Here is a 15269-nt window from a genome sequence, read left to right as displayed (position 1 = left end):
CCCCACTCCACAGTTGCCCAGTTGAAGGCATTTGAGTGCAGAAATACATAACATCCAACACCCACACACGATTAATTTACTTCCTTGCACACTCATTGTTCTCCTCTGTGATGAACAGTGAGCAGAGGGTATGTGTGGTACTCTTAATAACAAGTAATATTATTAACAACTACCTCAATATTTGCCTGCATTTGGGAAAATGGAAAGCACGTGGCAAAAACTCCACAGGGGCTGTAGGTTCAGGGTCACACTTGAAGGACCAGCTGATCAAACAGAGAGTCCACTGGATCTGAATCCATCCATGTGGTATGACTGAGTAAACAGATGTGCATAATCAGAGCATCCTTTGATTTGAGCAGCTGCAAACTTTAGTGACGTCAGAAGCACCTGCAGTGCCTGTTTAAAATGTGCAGAGTCCTCAGCTCCACCCGCCCCGGTGATTCTGACTTGGCAGCTCTGAAATGGGGCCAAGAAATCTGATGGATATCCCAGGAGACAGAAATGCATATCACACTTTGAGAAACACCACCTCGGGTCAGGCGCAGTGGCTCATGTCTTATAATGGCTGCACTTCAGAAGGCTGAGGCAGGAGGACTGTGTGAGGTCAGAAGTTTGAGCCCAGCCTGGGCAATATAGCAAGACCCCATCTCTAAAAAAAAATTTTTTTTTTTTAATTAGCCAGTGTCGTGGCGCACACGTGTAGTCCTAGCTACTCAGGAGGCTGGGGTGGGAGGATTGCTTGAGCCCAGGAGTTAGAGGTTACAGTGAGCTGTGATCATGCTACCACACTCCAGCCTGGACAACAGAGAGACCTTGTCTCTGTCTCTAAAAAAAGACAGAGAGAGAGAAATACCACCTTTAAATCTTAACCAAGTTACTTAAAAGCCTCTTATTCAGTAAATGCTCTTTTTAAAAAATTATGTTTGCCTTCATGACTATTAATCCATTCCTTCATAGAGAGACTTATCTCTACTGCTTACACACTGGATTCTTATGTCTTAATAGGAAAACCTTTAGGCAGGCTAACCACATCTTAACCAATATTATTGGGGATAATAAGCTTGAAAAGAGAAAACTGATTTTGCAGTCACATGGCTGTGAGGAGCAGGGACTATTTTCTCCTCCAGGGTATTTAATTTAAAGCTGATGCAGCATCAGAGCTGCCAGTCCAGTTGTCAGTGTCAGAACACGTCGTTATCAACAACACCCAGGTTAGAGTGAGAAAAGCAAGAGGCGCCACAGGCCTCACGCTCACTTCAGCCGCTCCCAACATCTCCTTGGAATGGAGAGGAGGTTCACGCAAGGTGACAGGGATGGCCCTGGAGCTGCTTGGCACAGGCCAACTTCACTTAACGAGTGTTCAGAATCACACTCAGCATGGAGAAATTCACCCTGACCCTGGATGCCTGCCCCCTGGCATACGCTCACTTACATTTTTACTCAATTACTATTTCTAAGAACAGAGACAAAAAAAAAAAAATGCAGAGCCCCACTGCTCAGCAGCCTTGCAGGGAAGGTCTGAAAGGGGTCTGCAGGGTTTTTCCAGAGCCTGCGAGCTAGGCAAGGTGGAAGAGCCTCCCACTGTATGGGAATCTATGTGGGGCTTGCGCCCCATCTCCCCTTCCACACCCTCAGACACTCCTGATTTTCCCTGACTCGCTGAGGAGCAGGGTGGGTTTCCAATGTTTTTTCACCAAAGGAAGACAGAAGCTCGCAGCAATTAAGTGACTGAAAATAACCCCAAGTAAGGAGTGTCTGAGAAGAAAAACCGCCCGAAGAACCAGGGTAGGCCTCTCACTTTGTTTACTATGGGAGGAAAAGATGAAAAGGAAATTAATCCCAAGTAGTAGGCAAGAAAGTTACAAAATTAACAGGACAGGATTCCAAAGGAAAAGCCAAAAAAGGGGGGAAAAGCTTGGGGTCTCTGTGGTACGGTGGCATCTGGGCCAGACCTGAATTCAGATTTTGGCTCTGTCACTAGCCAGCTCTGTGACCAAGGACAAGGTGTTTACCTCTCCAAACCACAATTTCCTAAAAAATGGGGATCGTCATTCTGGCCCTCCCTGACCAACCAATGTGGGGAAAATTAGGATGATGTGTCTTAAGTACCAGGGACATAGGGGGTATTCAACAAATGTTTTCTTTCTCTCATTCCCTCCGGTTTTCCTTTCCAAATAGCCAGTTCGCTAGGGGAAAAAATCAGATGTTTAACTCCTTGGTTTAGCTAGTGAAATAAAATTAGAATTTAGAGTATAAAAACAAAACGTAATGACTCACAAACGGGAGCTTTAAAGGCATGATTAAACTTTTCACTCTTTTTATTCACATTGCAGCTTCTAGCCACTTTGAGGCTTTCTGTACTAAAATCAACGTATATTCTCAACAGAATGAGTTCTTTTTGAGGAAACCCCAGCTTAGGCCACTGTAAATAAACTATACTGATTTCTAACCAACAATGTGTAGGCATGATACATTGCAGAATAGGGTATCCAGTGACCTAGGCTTTTCCTAGGATAATAAAAACATTTCTTTTGTCTCTAGCCGGGACCTCCACCCACACTTAGAATCAACATAATCCAAACCTTCTCAGGGCCTCAAAAATATGCAGTGAACCAATGCCAGGATTGCAAGTCTGTTTCCTTTTTTCCTGAGCATGGTTCAGCGATAACTTTAGCCACTGAATTCCTTGAGCGTCAGGATCACCCAAGCTCTATTCTTTGTTGTGGACTCATCGTCCAGCATATAGTAAGCATTCAATAAATGGCTGAATTAATCAGTGTTCCCAATAAGAAAGGGGTGAGGACTTCTGGCTTTTGTACCCCTCAGCCTAACACCTGGTGCTGGCTCTGAGGAGCTTGCACCTGCTCCGAGGGTCAGGGCTAAGTGGTTTGAGCAAGTGGCAAGCTCACAGGTCCAGTTGGCTGAGGGCCTGACCCATGACGATCCATTTCCTTATGCAAACGAGACATGTCAATACAAAGGTCACAAATAATAAGCAGCATAACTCCCCGACAGGTCTCCCTCTAGAGCAGGGGCGTCCAATCTTTCAGCTTCCCTGGGCCTCACTGGAAAAACAAGAATTGTCTTGGGCCACACATAAAATAGACTAACACTAACGATAGCTGATAAGCTTTAAAAATGTTGCAAAAAAAAAATCTCATAATTTTTTAAGAAAGTTTACAAATTTATATTGGGCCGCATTCAAGGCCATCCTGGGCTGCATGCAGGCCGAGGGTTGGACAAGCTTGCTCTAGAACCTTAAAGGAGAGAAAATCTCCTTTCACTTTGGTTCAGGACAAGAAACATTAATTGAGCAACTACTATGTGTCAAGAACAAGAACACAGATACAAATAAGATATAAAAAGGAACATTCCCTTGACATTCAGGCCATGCTGTCCAACCCTCCAGAGAGCGGCCTCCATGGGGACCAGGAAAGGTGTATGTCAAATCACTCTGTGACCCCTAAAACACATATCTCATCCCCACAAGTCATTCTTTTACATGCTGCAATATAGTCATTGTATTACTTCAAAGCTATTCATCAGTTTTTCTCACGTAAACTCTTACTAAAAAAAATTCTAGGCACCTTTGTGATCGCTCAGCTACAAGGCTGCATTTCAGAATCTCATCTTGCCTCTGGCAAGTTCCCCACAGGAGACAAACACTAAAGATGGATTTGATAAAACTATGTCAAACGAGGAATAAAGCAGACAAGTGTACTCACCAAGGTACCCACAGAGCACCTGGGACTGTCTGGAGCACAAGCTGCCCACTGAGCCAGAGGGTGTTGTAACAACTGGGCAGACAGCTAGGAGTTTTAAAAAGCACAGTCATTAGCTATTTTACTGAAGAGATGCCTGGCACAGAACTATACAAAGATTCAAAGTAGAAGAGGGACTCATTGAATGTTCTTATCATTTCCCCAGAAATAAGGTCCCTGCTACCTGGGGCCAGGGGATTAGACACTGAGGATCTAAGGAGGATTCCAAATTTTAGTCCCAGATCTTCTGGCATCCCTTAACCAGCAGTCAGACTCCTGAATTCAGTTTTCCCTTTAGCACGTTCTAATGTTAAAATAACAGAGTACAATTTACATACTGAAATGGTAAAATAAATACCTTGATTTATATTAAAGATGAATAAGAAAGGCTTTGACCTCCTTTGACAAAAGACAGCCTACCAATTAAGAATAAAACTTTGGTTTTCATTTGGCTGGCCTAGATTTCAGTGTTCTTAAAACCACCTGTCATCATTTCTAACCCGCATGTGAAAACTCCTTCTTGAATGAGTCAAAAATACAAGTGAATATTGGTTTGGGGCTACTTACCTACAGTTTAAAAAGCTAGAGCTCTCTGAAATGGACTAAACGCATCTTCCACGATAGTTATTACATCTGGAAAATTTGAACTTCACTTTTCTTTAAAGTAATAGCAACCCAATTTGTATTTTGCCCACCATATTCCTAGAAAAGAAAGCACACCCCCTCCCCCACAAAATATCTCAAATTGAAGAGGAAATATTGCTGAGTGTTCGAAAGTTTTTCTATTGGTGGTAAGGTCAATAAAAATATAGAATTTTTGCAGAAGAAGATGTTAATTCAAACCCCTGTTCTGTCACTGATTTCCTGTGAATCCATGGAGAAGTCTGTAAGATGAGGCAGACGTAACCCTACCTCTGAGCGTTTTTATAAAATTGAAACGAGATGATATATTTAAAACAGACTGACAGATAAAAGGTGGTCAAGGAATATGAGCAGTTGTCTAACTTGTGTGACAAAAGAAGCCCTGACTGCCTATTAGGGCCTGGCATGAATATCATTCTTTCCTGGCTCCTTACATACACTGAGAGTCCATGCACCTTCCATGTTTATAGGGCACGTCTTCTAGAAGTAACACTGCCACTATTCAGACCTGACTTGAAAACTTCTTTCAACACAAGACAAAGGCTTTGTGGACTCTTCTCTTGATTTATTTTTTATTTTTGCCATATGTGTGCCTCTTATCACTTGATTTTTAAATGGATAACAAAGACTTTTTCCATACTCTGGAACTTACCATGTCCAATATTCAGCCCACTATCAAGATCCCAGTGGCAGATTTTTCACAAATGTGTGGATTACACCTTCTAGGCAGAACACTCTTTAACTGAGATATGGGGCTCTGATTGGCCAGTGTGGCATGGAAGACGAGGACCCAACAGCGGGGATTCTATAAGCACATACTGCTATCATGTTGCCACCATATGCTGCTTCCAGCTGACATCTGCTCACATATGTTCCCACCAATAAGAAACCATGCTGTTTATTTTTAGAGGCTTCTCCACAGTCTTACAGGAAGAAAATTCCCTCAAATAACCAGTCAGCAAAGACAGGAAGCTACACTGGATATAAACGGTTTGTCACAAGATTAACAAGTCAAACAAAGTTTTCTCATTCATATCTGACCTTTAAAAAGAGATGCTGAAAGTTATCTTAAATAAAAATCTCAAAGAATACAACCAGAGAAAGGTAGAATATGCAGAGTAAGTCACTTGGTTAGCAATACTTTTTCTTCAAACTATGGCCCTATGCATTTCTTGGGGGGATTTAAGTGCTTTTCCTGGGAAACAGCACCTTCTTCAGGCCAGTGTACGCCGTGGTGCAGAAGAGGGACAATTCTATTAAACAGAATTCAGATCCCAAGGTCACCCAGGTCATAGGAAGTCTGTGTGGAAATAAGATGAGGTAATTATTGTCACTTGCAATTTCCAGCCTGCAGTTCTCAAGTATGCACCTTTGGTTTACTTTCACTCTGCTATAAAGCAGTGTTAAAATCCCTTCTTTTCTTTCCTTTCTTTCTTTTTTGTTTTTAAGCAAGGCAGGAGGACAGGGAGCTCTGGTGCTGATCCAATGCCTTGGAAGTTAAGACCATGAATGAGATAGAGATGTAAGGATGCTAATGATTGTTCAGTCTACAGAAAGCAAACCTTAGTTTTAAAATAATCAGTTTTCAGGCCGGGCGCGGTGGCTCACGCCTATAATCCCAACACTTTGGGAGGCCGAGGCAGGCAGACCACAAGGTCAGGAGTTTGAGACCAGCCTGGCCAATATGGTGAAACTCCGTCTCTACTAAAAATACAAAAATGAACTGGGTGTGGTGCCACGTGCCTGTAGTCCCAGTTACTCAGGAGACTAAGGCAGAAGAATCTCTTGAACCCAGGAGGCGGAGGTTGCAGTAAGCTGAGATCACGCCACTGCACTCCAGCCTGGGTGACACAGTGAGACTCTGTCTCAAAAAAAGAAAAAAAAATCAGTTTTCAATAATCTACATCATTGAAGCAGCACTGAGGTATGGATACACTCTGTTTAGAACAGTGAGGCTTTGGATATATGCGAAAAGGCTTTGTAACAAAGAAATGTAAACAATTCTCAAAATCTGAGGCATTTATAGTCTTACAAACATAACTTTTTTTATTTTAAATTTTATTTTATTTTAAGTTCCGGGATACATGTGCAGGATGTGCAGGTTTGCGACATAGGTAAACGTGTGCCATGGTGGTTTGCTGCACCTATCGACCCCATCACCTAGGTATCAAGCCCTGCATGCATTAGCAATGAATCCTGATGCTCTCCCTACCCCATCCCCACTGACAGACCCCAGTGTGTGTTGTTCCCCTCCCTATGTGCATGTGAGAAACATGATATTTTTAGAAGAACGCAGGCACTCACTAATTTATGATGGGGGACTATGGGTAACACAAGTCATAAAATGGAAACAGTCCTAGAATTAAAACTTTGCATGGGTAATTTACAAAGTAATTAAATGACTATGAAGTTAATTAACTGTAAAAATGTTGGGGTTTATTTTTGCCTGCAATGACACAGCTAAGAAATAAAGCAACAAAACAAAAATACACAGTGTTTCCAGAGTATGTTTCTGAACTATCTACACAAGGATCACCTGGCCGCCTTATCAAGATGCAGGTTTCTGGAGCCCACCTTAAAACGAACTGAATTATAATCTGAATTGGATGGCTGACAAAGGCTTGGGAATCTACATTTATAAAGGTACATCAGTAATTATTTTGCATGGTAAAATTTGAGAACCCTGGTACAGGTTATTATGCCTTACAGGTTAGCAAGGCCTTTTACAAAACCTCATTTGACCTCAAAACAATCCAATCAGGTGAATCAAGGAAAAATTATTCCCTCATAAGGGCTATTTGTTCTGAGTAGGTAGTGCTTTTGTCTACTGTGAGGGTCTATAGGATAGAGATAAAGCCATTCTTACTGCAATGATATCTTAAGTAAAATTAGATGTCTTACAAATGTACAACTAAACTCCCTATCAAATAAGTTCCTGCCCTAATCCCTCCAGCCTCTCCACACAAACAAACAATGCATCTCTCTTGTGATATAGCAACTCTGTAAGTGGGTACAATCATTCCTCCCAACACTGAACTACAATGAGTTTCTACTCTTCTTAGAGAATTATCAGCAAGAAAGGGAAAACTGATCCAAATGTATAACAATTCAGGGTCAGCTTAGATCAAGACCCTCTTTCTATAATCTGAGTACTTGTAACAAACAGTTAATAAAATCAGACATGACTTTACACACATAGTTTCATTATTGATGGTGATATTTTCTGACAGTGGAATTCTTCTGAAATACCTCTCTCTCCAGGAAAAACTAGCACTGGTCACCTCATTCTACATAGAAGAAAAGTGTAAGTTTAGTAGGTGGAACCATGGCAGTTCAGGACTTAGTTTAGAGATCCGCTCAGTGATTTTAGTTAACACACATAGTAACCTAAGGCTTAATACTATGAAGAGATACAAATGAGTGACTAAATTACTATTCAAAACAACTTAATGTTTTAAAAATGCCTCAAGATATCTCAGACAGAAAACAGTGAAGACAGGTACAAGAAACCCAGGGTGGTGAAGTTTAACAGATCCATCTGAAGGTGGAACCTGCTGCTTCAGAGCCTGAGGTCATGGCTATTATTCAGCTTTGCTTCTGCTTGGCTACTTCCAGGTAGGAGTCAGAGGTTTGGTGCACTCCTTCCTCTGTCTCCCTCTCTTTAACCTGCAGAGCCCAAAATGCCAAGGATGAACTTGAATGTAGAAACATTTTTCCCACAGAAAGCCCTGACTGACCTCTGAGGGGACCGTTCCTTGACCAAACCACCCATCCTTTGCACAGAAAAGTCCTCCATCTGTGATTGTTTCTTTATCTTTCTGAAGTAGAATCAGAATAAGTCATTCACACTTTTCTGGAGTTTCTAAGCCAGCAGTTTTATTACAAGAGTTCACTGCTGGGTGCGGTGGCTCACGCCTGTAATCCCAGCACTTTGGGAGGCCAAGGCGGGCAGATCATGAGGTCAGGAGACTGAGACCATCCTGGCTAACATGGTGAAACCCCATCTCTACTAAAAAAAATTAGCTGGGCATGGTGGGGGGTGCCTGTAGTCCCAGCTACTCGGGAGGCTGAGGCAGAAGAATGGCATGAACCCTGGAGGCAGAGCTTGCAGTGAGCTGAAATCGCACCACTGCACTCCAGCCTAGGTGACGGAGCGAGACTCCATCTCAAAAAAAAAAAAAAAAAGAGTTCACTATAAAGGAAGTAGAAACAACTGCAGTCATATTGCCATAAGATGTCAAAGCAAAAGTGAAAATAAGTGAAAATGAGATTAAGCCAATAGATAGGGGAATAAATGATCATATTTTTAAAAAATCAAAATAGAAGAAATGACAAAGTTACTGCTACATCTGGTGTAAACAGAAAAATCCCTGATAAACTTGGTCTAAGAAGCACTGACATTACCAACACTGAAATGAATCCAAAACTTTAAAATTAAATTATATTTCTCAGAAAATTCCCATCTATGTTTTGGCAACAGTAAATATTTTAGAGCTCTGAAAATCCACTAAAAAGTACACAGTCATCTTTTTTCAGATAGAGAGATTTGCAAAGACCAGTGGACTTGCGGTCATTTCAGTGTCTTTCTCAAAACCAAATTTTGCATTCTTGCTTACAAGATGAAGTAACAAATAAGGATTCTTACAACAGCCTAAAATTATGAATGAATAGTTATTTGCAAACTAGCTTGTCAAGACAGATGTGGTATTTGTCAGTGTCGTGTGGGTTAGATAAGAAAAGTAAAATAAACAGAGCCAAAGTCACAGTCACAACGTTTTTCTTTTTCTTTCAGAAGACCAAAAAGATGCTACAGTACTTCCTGAAACAACAACTCCAAAAGACCAGTGTTATTCTTAAATAGCTACTCCATGACTTTTTCTTCAGAAACGCAGCGTCTCTTCTTCAGAAATAACCTGTTTCATAATTACCGACATATAGGTAGCTTGGAAGGCCTGAGGGATGGGGACACGCTAGTGGAACATGCTAGTGTGAGAGAAAAACAGCTGCCTGTGGAGGGATGGAAATGCATTCAAACTATTTCCAGAAGGTTTGGACTTTACAATATCCAGGAAGCATTTTCCATTTGCCTTAAGTTCCTCAAGTCATTGTGGTTAAGGGAACATCTAAGCCAAACATTTCTGACTTATCAGGCAGTAACAAATCCAAGCGTTCATTTGAGAGAATGAAGAGATGGTCCCGGCCCAGGGAGGATCGCTTTCTCAGCACGATGAGGCTTTCCCTCCTAACAGACACTAAAGCCAGTGAATTCAATTCCTCTTGGACAGCAATGGTTTTCCACATCACTGAAGTGGTGTTACTGGGTTGCCCCAGGAAAGCCAGGATGCTAACTCACTGAGAGAATATGTTGCACTGTGAACAACTACCCAAGGCCTTAGTGTGGCTTCCCCTCTCTGATATCATCTCTACTCCTCAAACCCTCTGCAGTTACTCTCGACCAGCCCCTCCCCTTCATCTCATCCAGCTTCCTCTTTGAGATTTCTTTTTTTTTTTTTTCATTTTCAGATGAAGTCTTGCTCTTGTCTCCCAGGCTGGAGTGCAGTGGCACAATCTCGGCTCACTGCAACCTCTGCCTCCCGGGTTCGAGCAATTCTCCTGCCTCAGCCTCCCAAGTAGCTGGGATTACAGGCGCCCACCACCATGCCCGGCTAATTTTTGTATTTTAAGTAGAGACAGGGTTTCACCATATTGGCCAGGCTGGTTTCAAACTCCTGACCCCAGGTGATCTGCCCGCCTCAGCCTCCCAAAGTGCTGGGATTACAGGCGCCAGCCACTGCACCCAGCCTCCTCTTTTAGATTTCTACACCGTAATGTCATACTATCGCTAAAGCCGCCTTTAAAATGAATTGCCTGAAGGCTAAGAGGCGGCTGTGGCCAGTGCTTTGTTGTGGAGGTGAAATGAGGTCTACATGAGTATAACCACAGCTGCCTGACCTGCCTCAGCCTTGACTCCAAATGTCCTGGTTTCTTTTCAACCAGTGGAAGTGATGAGAGACAGGACACCTGTGAGGAGAAGCGAAACCAGCCCCAGAAGCACATTACATAGAAGCCCCGTCTGCATGTCAGTCTTTTATAGGCAACATCCCCACTGTTCTTTGATTTTGGACTTTGGGATCCAGAAAAATAAAGAGGCAAGTACTATGTGACGCATATGCACCTTCAGAAATCAGTTCAAATAGTTTAAATAATTTTTCCCGGCTGGGTGCAGTGGCTCACATCTGTGATCCCAGCACTTTAGAAGGCAGAGGCAGGAGGATTGCTTCAGGCCAAGAGTCCAAGACCAGCTTGAGCAACATGACGAGACCCCAGCGCTACAAAAAATTGAAAAAATTAGCCAGGCATGGTGGTGCATGCCTGTGGTCCCAACTATTGTAGAGGCTGAGGCAGGAGGATAACTAGAACCCAGGAGATGGAGGCTTCAGTGAGCCATGTCTGTGCCACTTACTCCAGCCTGGGCAACAGAGTGAGACTGTCTCGAAAAAAAAAAAATTCCCCTAAAAATTTATATACCCTTTGAAACAAATGGTAAATCTTGAGATGTCAAAAATAAAATAAAAACAAAAAATTTTTGATTTCCAAGACTCTGGCTGAGAGGAGTATATACTATGTGGATCTCCTGTTCTTGATTCCGCAGATGGGCTCCTAACATTCATTAACTAGAAAACGTTTCTGAGGGCAGATGTCATGCCTCCATTTAATTTCATTTTCCATGTACTTCTGCTACAGCACTCTATACCATGTGCACATAGACCGCTATTCTTTATTTCACAAACATTTATGTGATTTCACTGATTCTATATATTTTTCATATTCTATTATTTCTAAAATCCAGATTCTCTCTTATAATCAATGGCTGAGTTAATTGGCAGTGATATTTAGTTAATGTTATAACCAATAGTTAAATGGGCAGTGATAGTTCTTTGTTAGTGGCACATAAAATATTGGTGCATTTTAAAGTCAATGAGATTCGATGAATAATAGCTGCTGTGCAAAGAAGGCCAGAAGAAGCTGCACCAGGTGCTTTTTCACACACATCATCCTTTACAACCCCTAGAAAGTCGATGTTCTTCTTTACAAATGAAGAAACTGAGGCTGGGCTAAGTGAAGGGGTTTCAAATCCATCTGCAAAGCCGACAATGGCAGAGCCAAGATCTGAATTCGGTAGGAAGCAACTTAAATATCAATGAGGCAGTTTTAATAACTTGCACTGAGGGAGCCAAGTTGCTAACCAAAACAGGACCACTCTTTAAGAATTGCCACAGGCCTGGAGTAGGATTTCTTGTCTTTGATGTTACCGCTTCCATTTCAGCCTTTGAGATTCCTTTGGTACAATTCCCTTTTATTTATTCTCCTTTCTTTATTTAATGGGTCTGTCTAGCTCCAAAGTCATCATGCTCATTGTATATCATCTTGCCTTCCCAAATAAATTAATTCTCTGAAATAGGAATGCCCTATCAATAAAATTTATCAAAATTTTTGTGAGGAAAATGATTGCAGTTCAAAAACAAAACCAAGGCTGGGCACGGTGTGGCTCGGGCCTATAATCCCAGCACTTTGGGAGACCGAGGTGGATGGATCACTTGAGATCAGTTCGAGACCAGCCTGACCAACATGGTGAAACCCCATCTTGACTAAAACCACAAAAATTAGCTGGGCGTGGTGGCACATGCTTGTAATCCCAGCTAGTCGGGAGGCTGAGGCAGGAGAATTGCTTGGACCCGGGAGGCAGAGGTTGCAGTAAGCTGAGATGGTGCCACTGCACTCCAGCCTGGACAACAGAGCAAGGCTCTGTCTCACAAACAAACAAACAGAAACAACCAAAGGCTTAATAAATCACACTTTTTGTATCAATTAAGTGCAGAAATAAAAGTTGAATGTGTTAGAGGCAAGAAAAAAAAAAAACCCAGGTTGTGTGCTTCAGAGGTATATTTTCTCAGCGCTTGTGAATGTAATTCTTGTTAACAGAGGAGAGTCACCATTCTTTCATGGATGTATTACATCATTTATCAAGAAGGCAAGAAAAGTCATGCTCTCTATTTCCTGGGCTCTGTATTAGGGCTTCTATTACGTGTGGTGGCTGAAAGTCTAATTTCCATAACACATCACTAACAGAAATAGCTATTTCCATTTCCTCAGCTGTCAAAGGGACAGTATGACTATTAACCTCATAGGATTGCTTGTGAGTATTAAAGAGTACATACATGTAAAATATTTAAAACTATGCTTGGCTTATAAGTCTTCAATAAAGGTTAGCTATGCTTGGCCTGTAAAAAGTCCTCAATAAAGGTTAGCTTTAATCATCATTATCACCACCTTCATTATTATCTGAGAATTGGAAACAGAAAATATTATGGTTATGAGAAGCCCCGTGCTCTTTAGCATAGTGACATGACCCATCAGACACATTTTCCCTGATAATGAAGGTCAGAACATTTCATCTCTCTGCACCTCCTGGCCCTGACACCTCTTTGAACTCACAGATTCTTCTTCTTCCTGTAGTTCAGTCTTATTCTCTAAAGGGAATGCTCATCCATTTGTCAAACATTCCTTGATCAAACACAATATGCTAAGTTCTATAAGAATATAGATAAGTCAGACTTGATTTCTGTTCCTGGGGCAGTCTACAAACCAATGAAGAAGACAGCCCAGAACAGAGTTAGATCTTACTAAGATCAAAAGAAAAGAGGGAGAGATAGAGATAACCATCAGTATAGTAAGAGTGCAAAGGAAGAGCTAATTAAATAAGACTAGGACAATCAAGGAAGGTTTTCTAAGGAGGTGGCATCTGACTAAGCCCAGAAATATTTTGTTTTATTTTGTTATGTTTAAAGACAGGGTCACGCTCTGTTGCCCAGGCTGGAGGACAGCGGGGCAATCATAGCTCACTGCAGCCTCAAACTCCTAGGCTCAAGCAATCCTCCTGCTTCAGCCGCCCAAGTAGCTAGGACAACAGGCACACACCACCAGGCCCAACTAAATTCTCTGTAGAGACAAGATCTTGCTATGTTGCCCAGGCTGGTCTTCAACTCCTGCCCTCAAGTGATCCTCCCGCCTCAGCTTCCTAAAGTGCTAAGATTATAGGCGTGGGCCACCACACCAAGCAGAAGGATTTTTAAAGGTGTGAAAAGATAGATCTCTATGCAGAAGAAACAGCATAAACAAAGACCCCAGAGGCATGAAAATAAATGGCCCATTTGGGTAAAGGCAAAGAGGACAATGTGACTGGAGTATAGTTTTCACGCAGGGATTTAGTGAGAGGAGGGGCTGAGCAAGGAGAAGGGACCAGACCCTGAAAGGCCTGAATCTAATTGCCTAAACTCTCAGGCCTTCTCATAGGAGAACTAGATAGTGCCAGACATGGTGAATTACCAACCCTATGTTCTCTGTTTCCAGCCCCATCCCATCCCTGCCCTGAAGTGGCAGAGGCCACCTAAGGAACAATCTGAGTGAGCAAAGGAAAGAGATCCACTGAGTGGAACTATGGCAAAGGAAAGAATGAGCTGGAGGTTCCAAGACATCCGAGGTTAATGGAAGTGGTTCCTGGGGTATCGCTCATAATCACATTTTCATCTCTCTAAAATCCAGACCCTCTCTTAAAATCAATGGCATGATCACTGAAGTGATATTTTTTTCTTAGTGGCACATAAAATAATGGTATACCCTAAAGTCAAAGGCATTTGAGATTCAGAGAATTGCTGCCAGGCAGAGAAGACCTACTCCATGCCAGAAGCAGCTGCACTAGGTGCTTCTTCACATATGTCATCATCAATCCTTACAACCCTAGAAGGCCAGTGTTACTTTCTTCATCTTTACAAGGGAAGAAACTGAGGCCTGGTTAAGTAAAGGGTGTGCTGTCTCCCACAAACTCAGTAGAGTATCAAATGGGACATGGTATGTGAGCACTCGACCATCCATCCATGCAGACGTTCCATCACAATGAAGGAAAAGAAGGCAATTTAGAGATGGTGGGGAAGAGGCCAAGGGGTAGTTTCATTCAGAGTCAAGACCACCAAGCCAATTCAGGAAGTAAGGTAGTGGTGAGAGTGGGGGGCACTTAAACACCCACTTCTGGATATCAGCGCTTAGAAAAGAAACAAAACAGCCAACCATCAAAAGCAGCTTGTGGTTGTAGCATGATGCAAATTTATTCCAAACAAATGACAGAAGCAAACTTTTCAGTCTAAACAAACCCATCAAAGAATCCCCTAACATATTATTAAATCTAAAATAAAATACCTGGAGAACGTTGAATTCCCAGGTTAAAAACTATCATTGTTTAAAGGATATTTTTTAAAATGAAAGCACACATATGTCTTCAAAATGACAATGGGCATTTGCTTATCTCGGGCAGAACCACATTTCATCAAGCTGTGCAGAATCTGCAAAATGGAATCCACCCTTGAGCAGAAGCGCTGCCTAAATAGAGCAAGCACATCTGGCAAATCCAAATCCTCTCTCCGGGAGCCCATCAGTACCGGAAATGCTACATTAAGATAGCGGAAAGGGCTATTTCCAGAGCTCTTCCATGCAGTCTCTTGCTCGGCTGCTCACCTTACTCCTGAACCTATAATGGGGCGGGGTGGGGTGGGGGTGCTGTGGGCAAGGGGCAGGGGGAGGCGGGCTGGAGTGGCAGTGGGCCAGAGTCCCACTCCAGTGGTGACCCTGCACACCTCTCCCAGGGCCAGGAGCCTCAACTCTAATTTCTCGAACCTTCTAAATATGCAGCCTAAAGTGTGTTGTAATCTCTGGGCGAAGGCCTACAAGTCAGTGACCTCCTTGGTTCTAACCCAGATTCGATGCGGGTTCAACAGTGAGTCATTAGCCCTTTTTTCACATCTCAGTTTCCTC

At 42.4% G+C, this 15269-nt stretch overlaps 1 protein-coding gene across 4 annotated transcripts in view; it reads right to left on the bottom strand.

Annotated features, from left to right (window-relative positions):
• Positions 1-15269, bottom strand: part of TGFB2 (transforming growth factor beta 2) — a 98652-nt gene that overhangs the window by 76772 nt on the left and 6611 nt on the right. For 2 of the 4 annotated variants that reach the window (XM_004028415.5, XM_055379535.2), the window contains exon 2: positions 3726-3809. The exons of the other annotated variants lie outside the window; for them this stretch is intronic. In XM_004028415.5, the coding sequence (XP_004028464.2) occupies positions 3726-3809 (84 nt within the window). The remainder of the gene's footprint in view (positions 1-3725; positions 3810-15269) is intronic. 4 annotated transcript variants of the gene reach the window in all.

Source organism: Gorilla gorilla, chromosome 1 (assembly GCF_029281585.2).
Source record: "Gorilla gorilla gorilla isolate KB3781 chromosome 1, NHGRI_mGorGor1-v2.1_pri, whole genome shotgun sequence".
Taxonomy (NCBI): domain Eukaryota; kingdom Metazoa; phylum Chordata; class Mammalia; order Primates; family Hominidae; genus Gorilla; species Gorilla gorilla.
The sequence above is the reverse complement of the archived record's forward strand: the minus strand, read 5'-3'. Positions and strand labels throughout refer to the sequence as shown.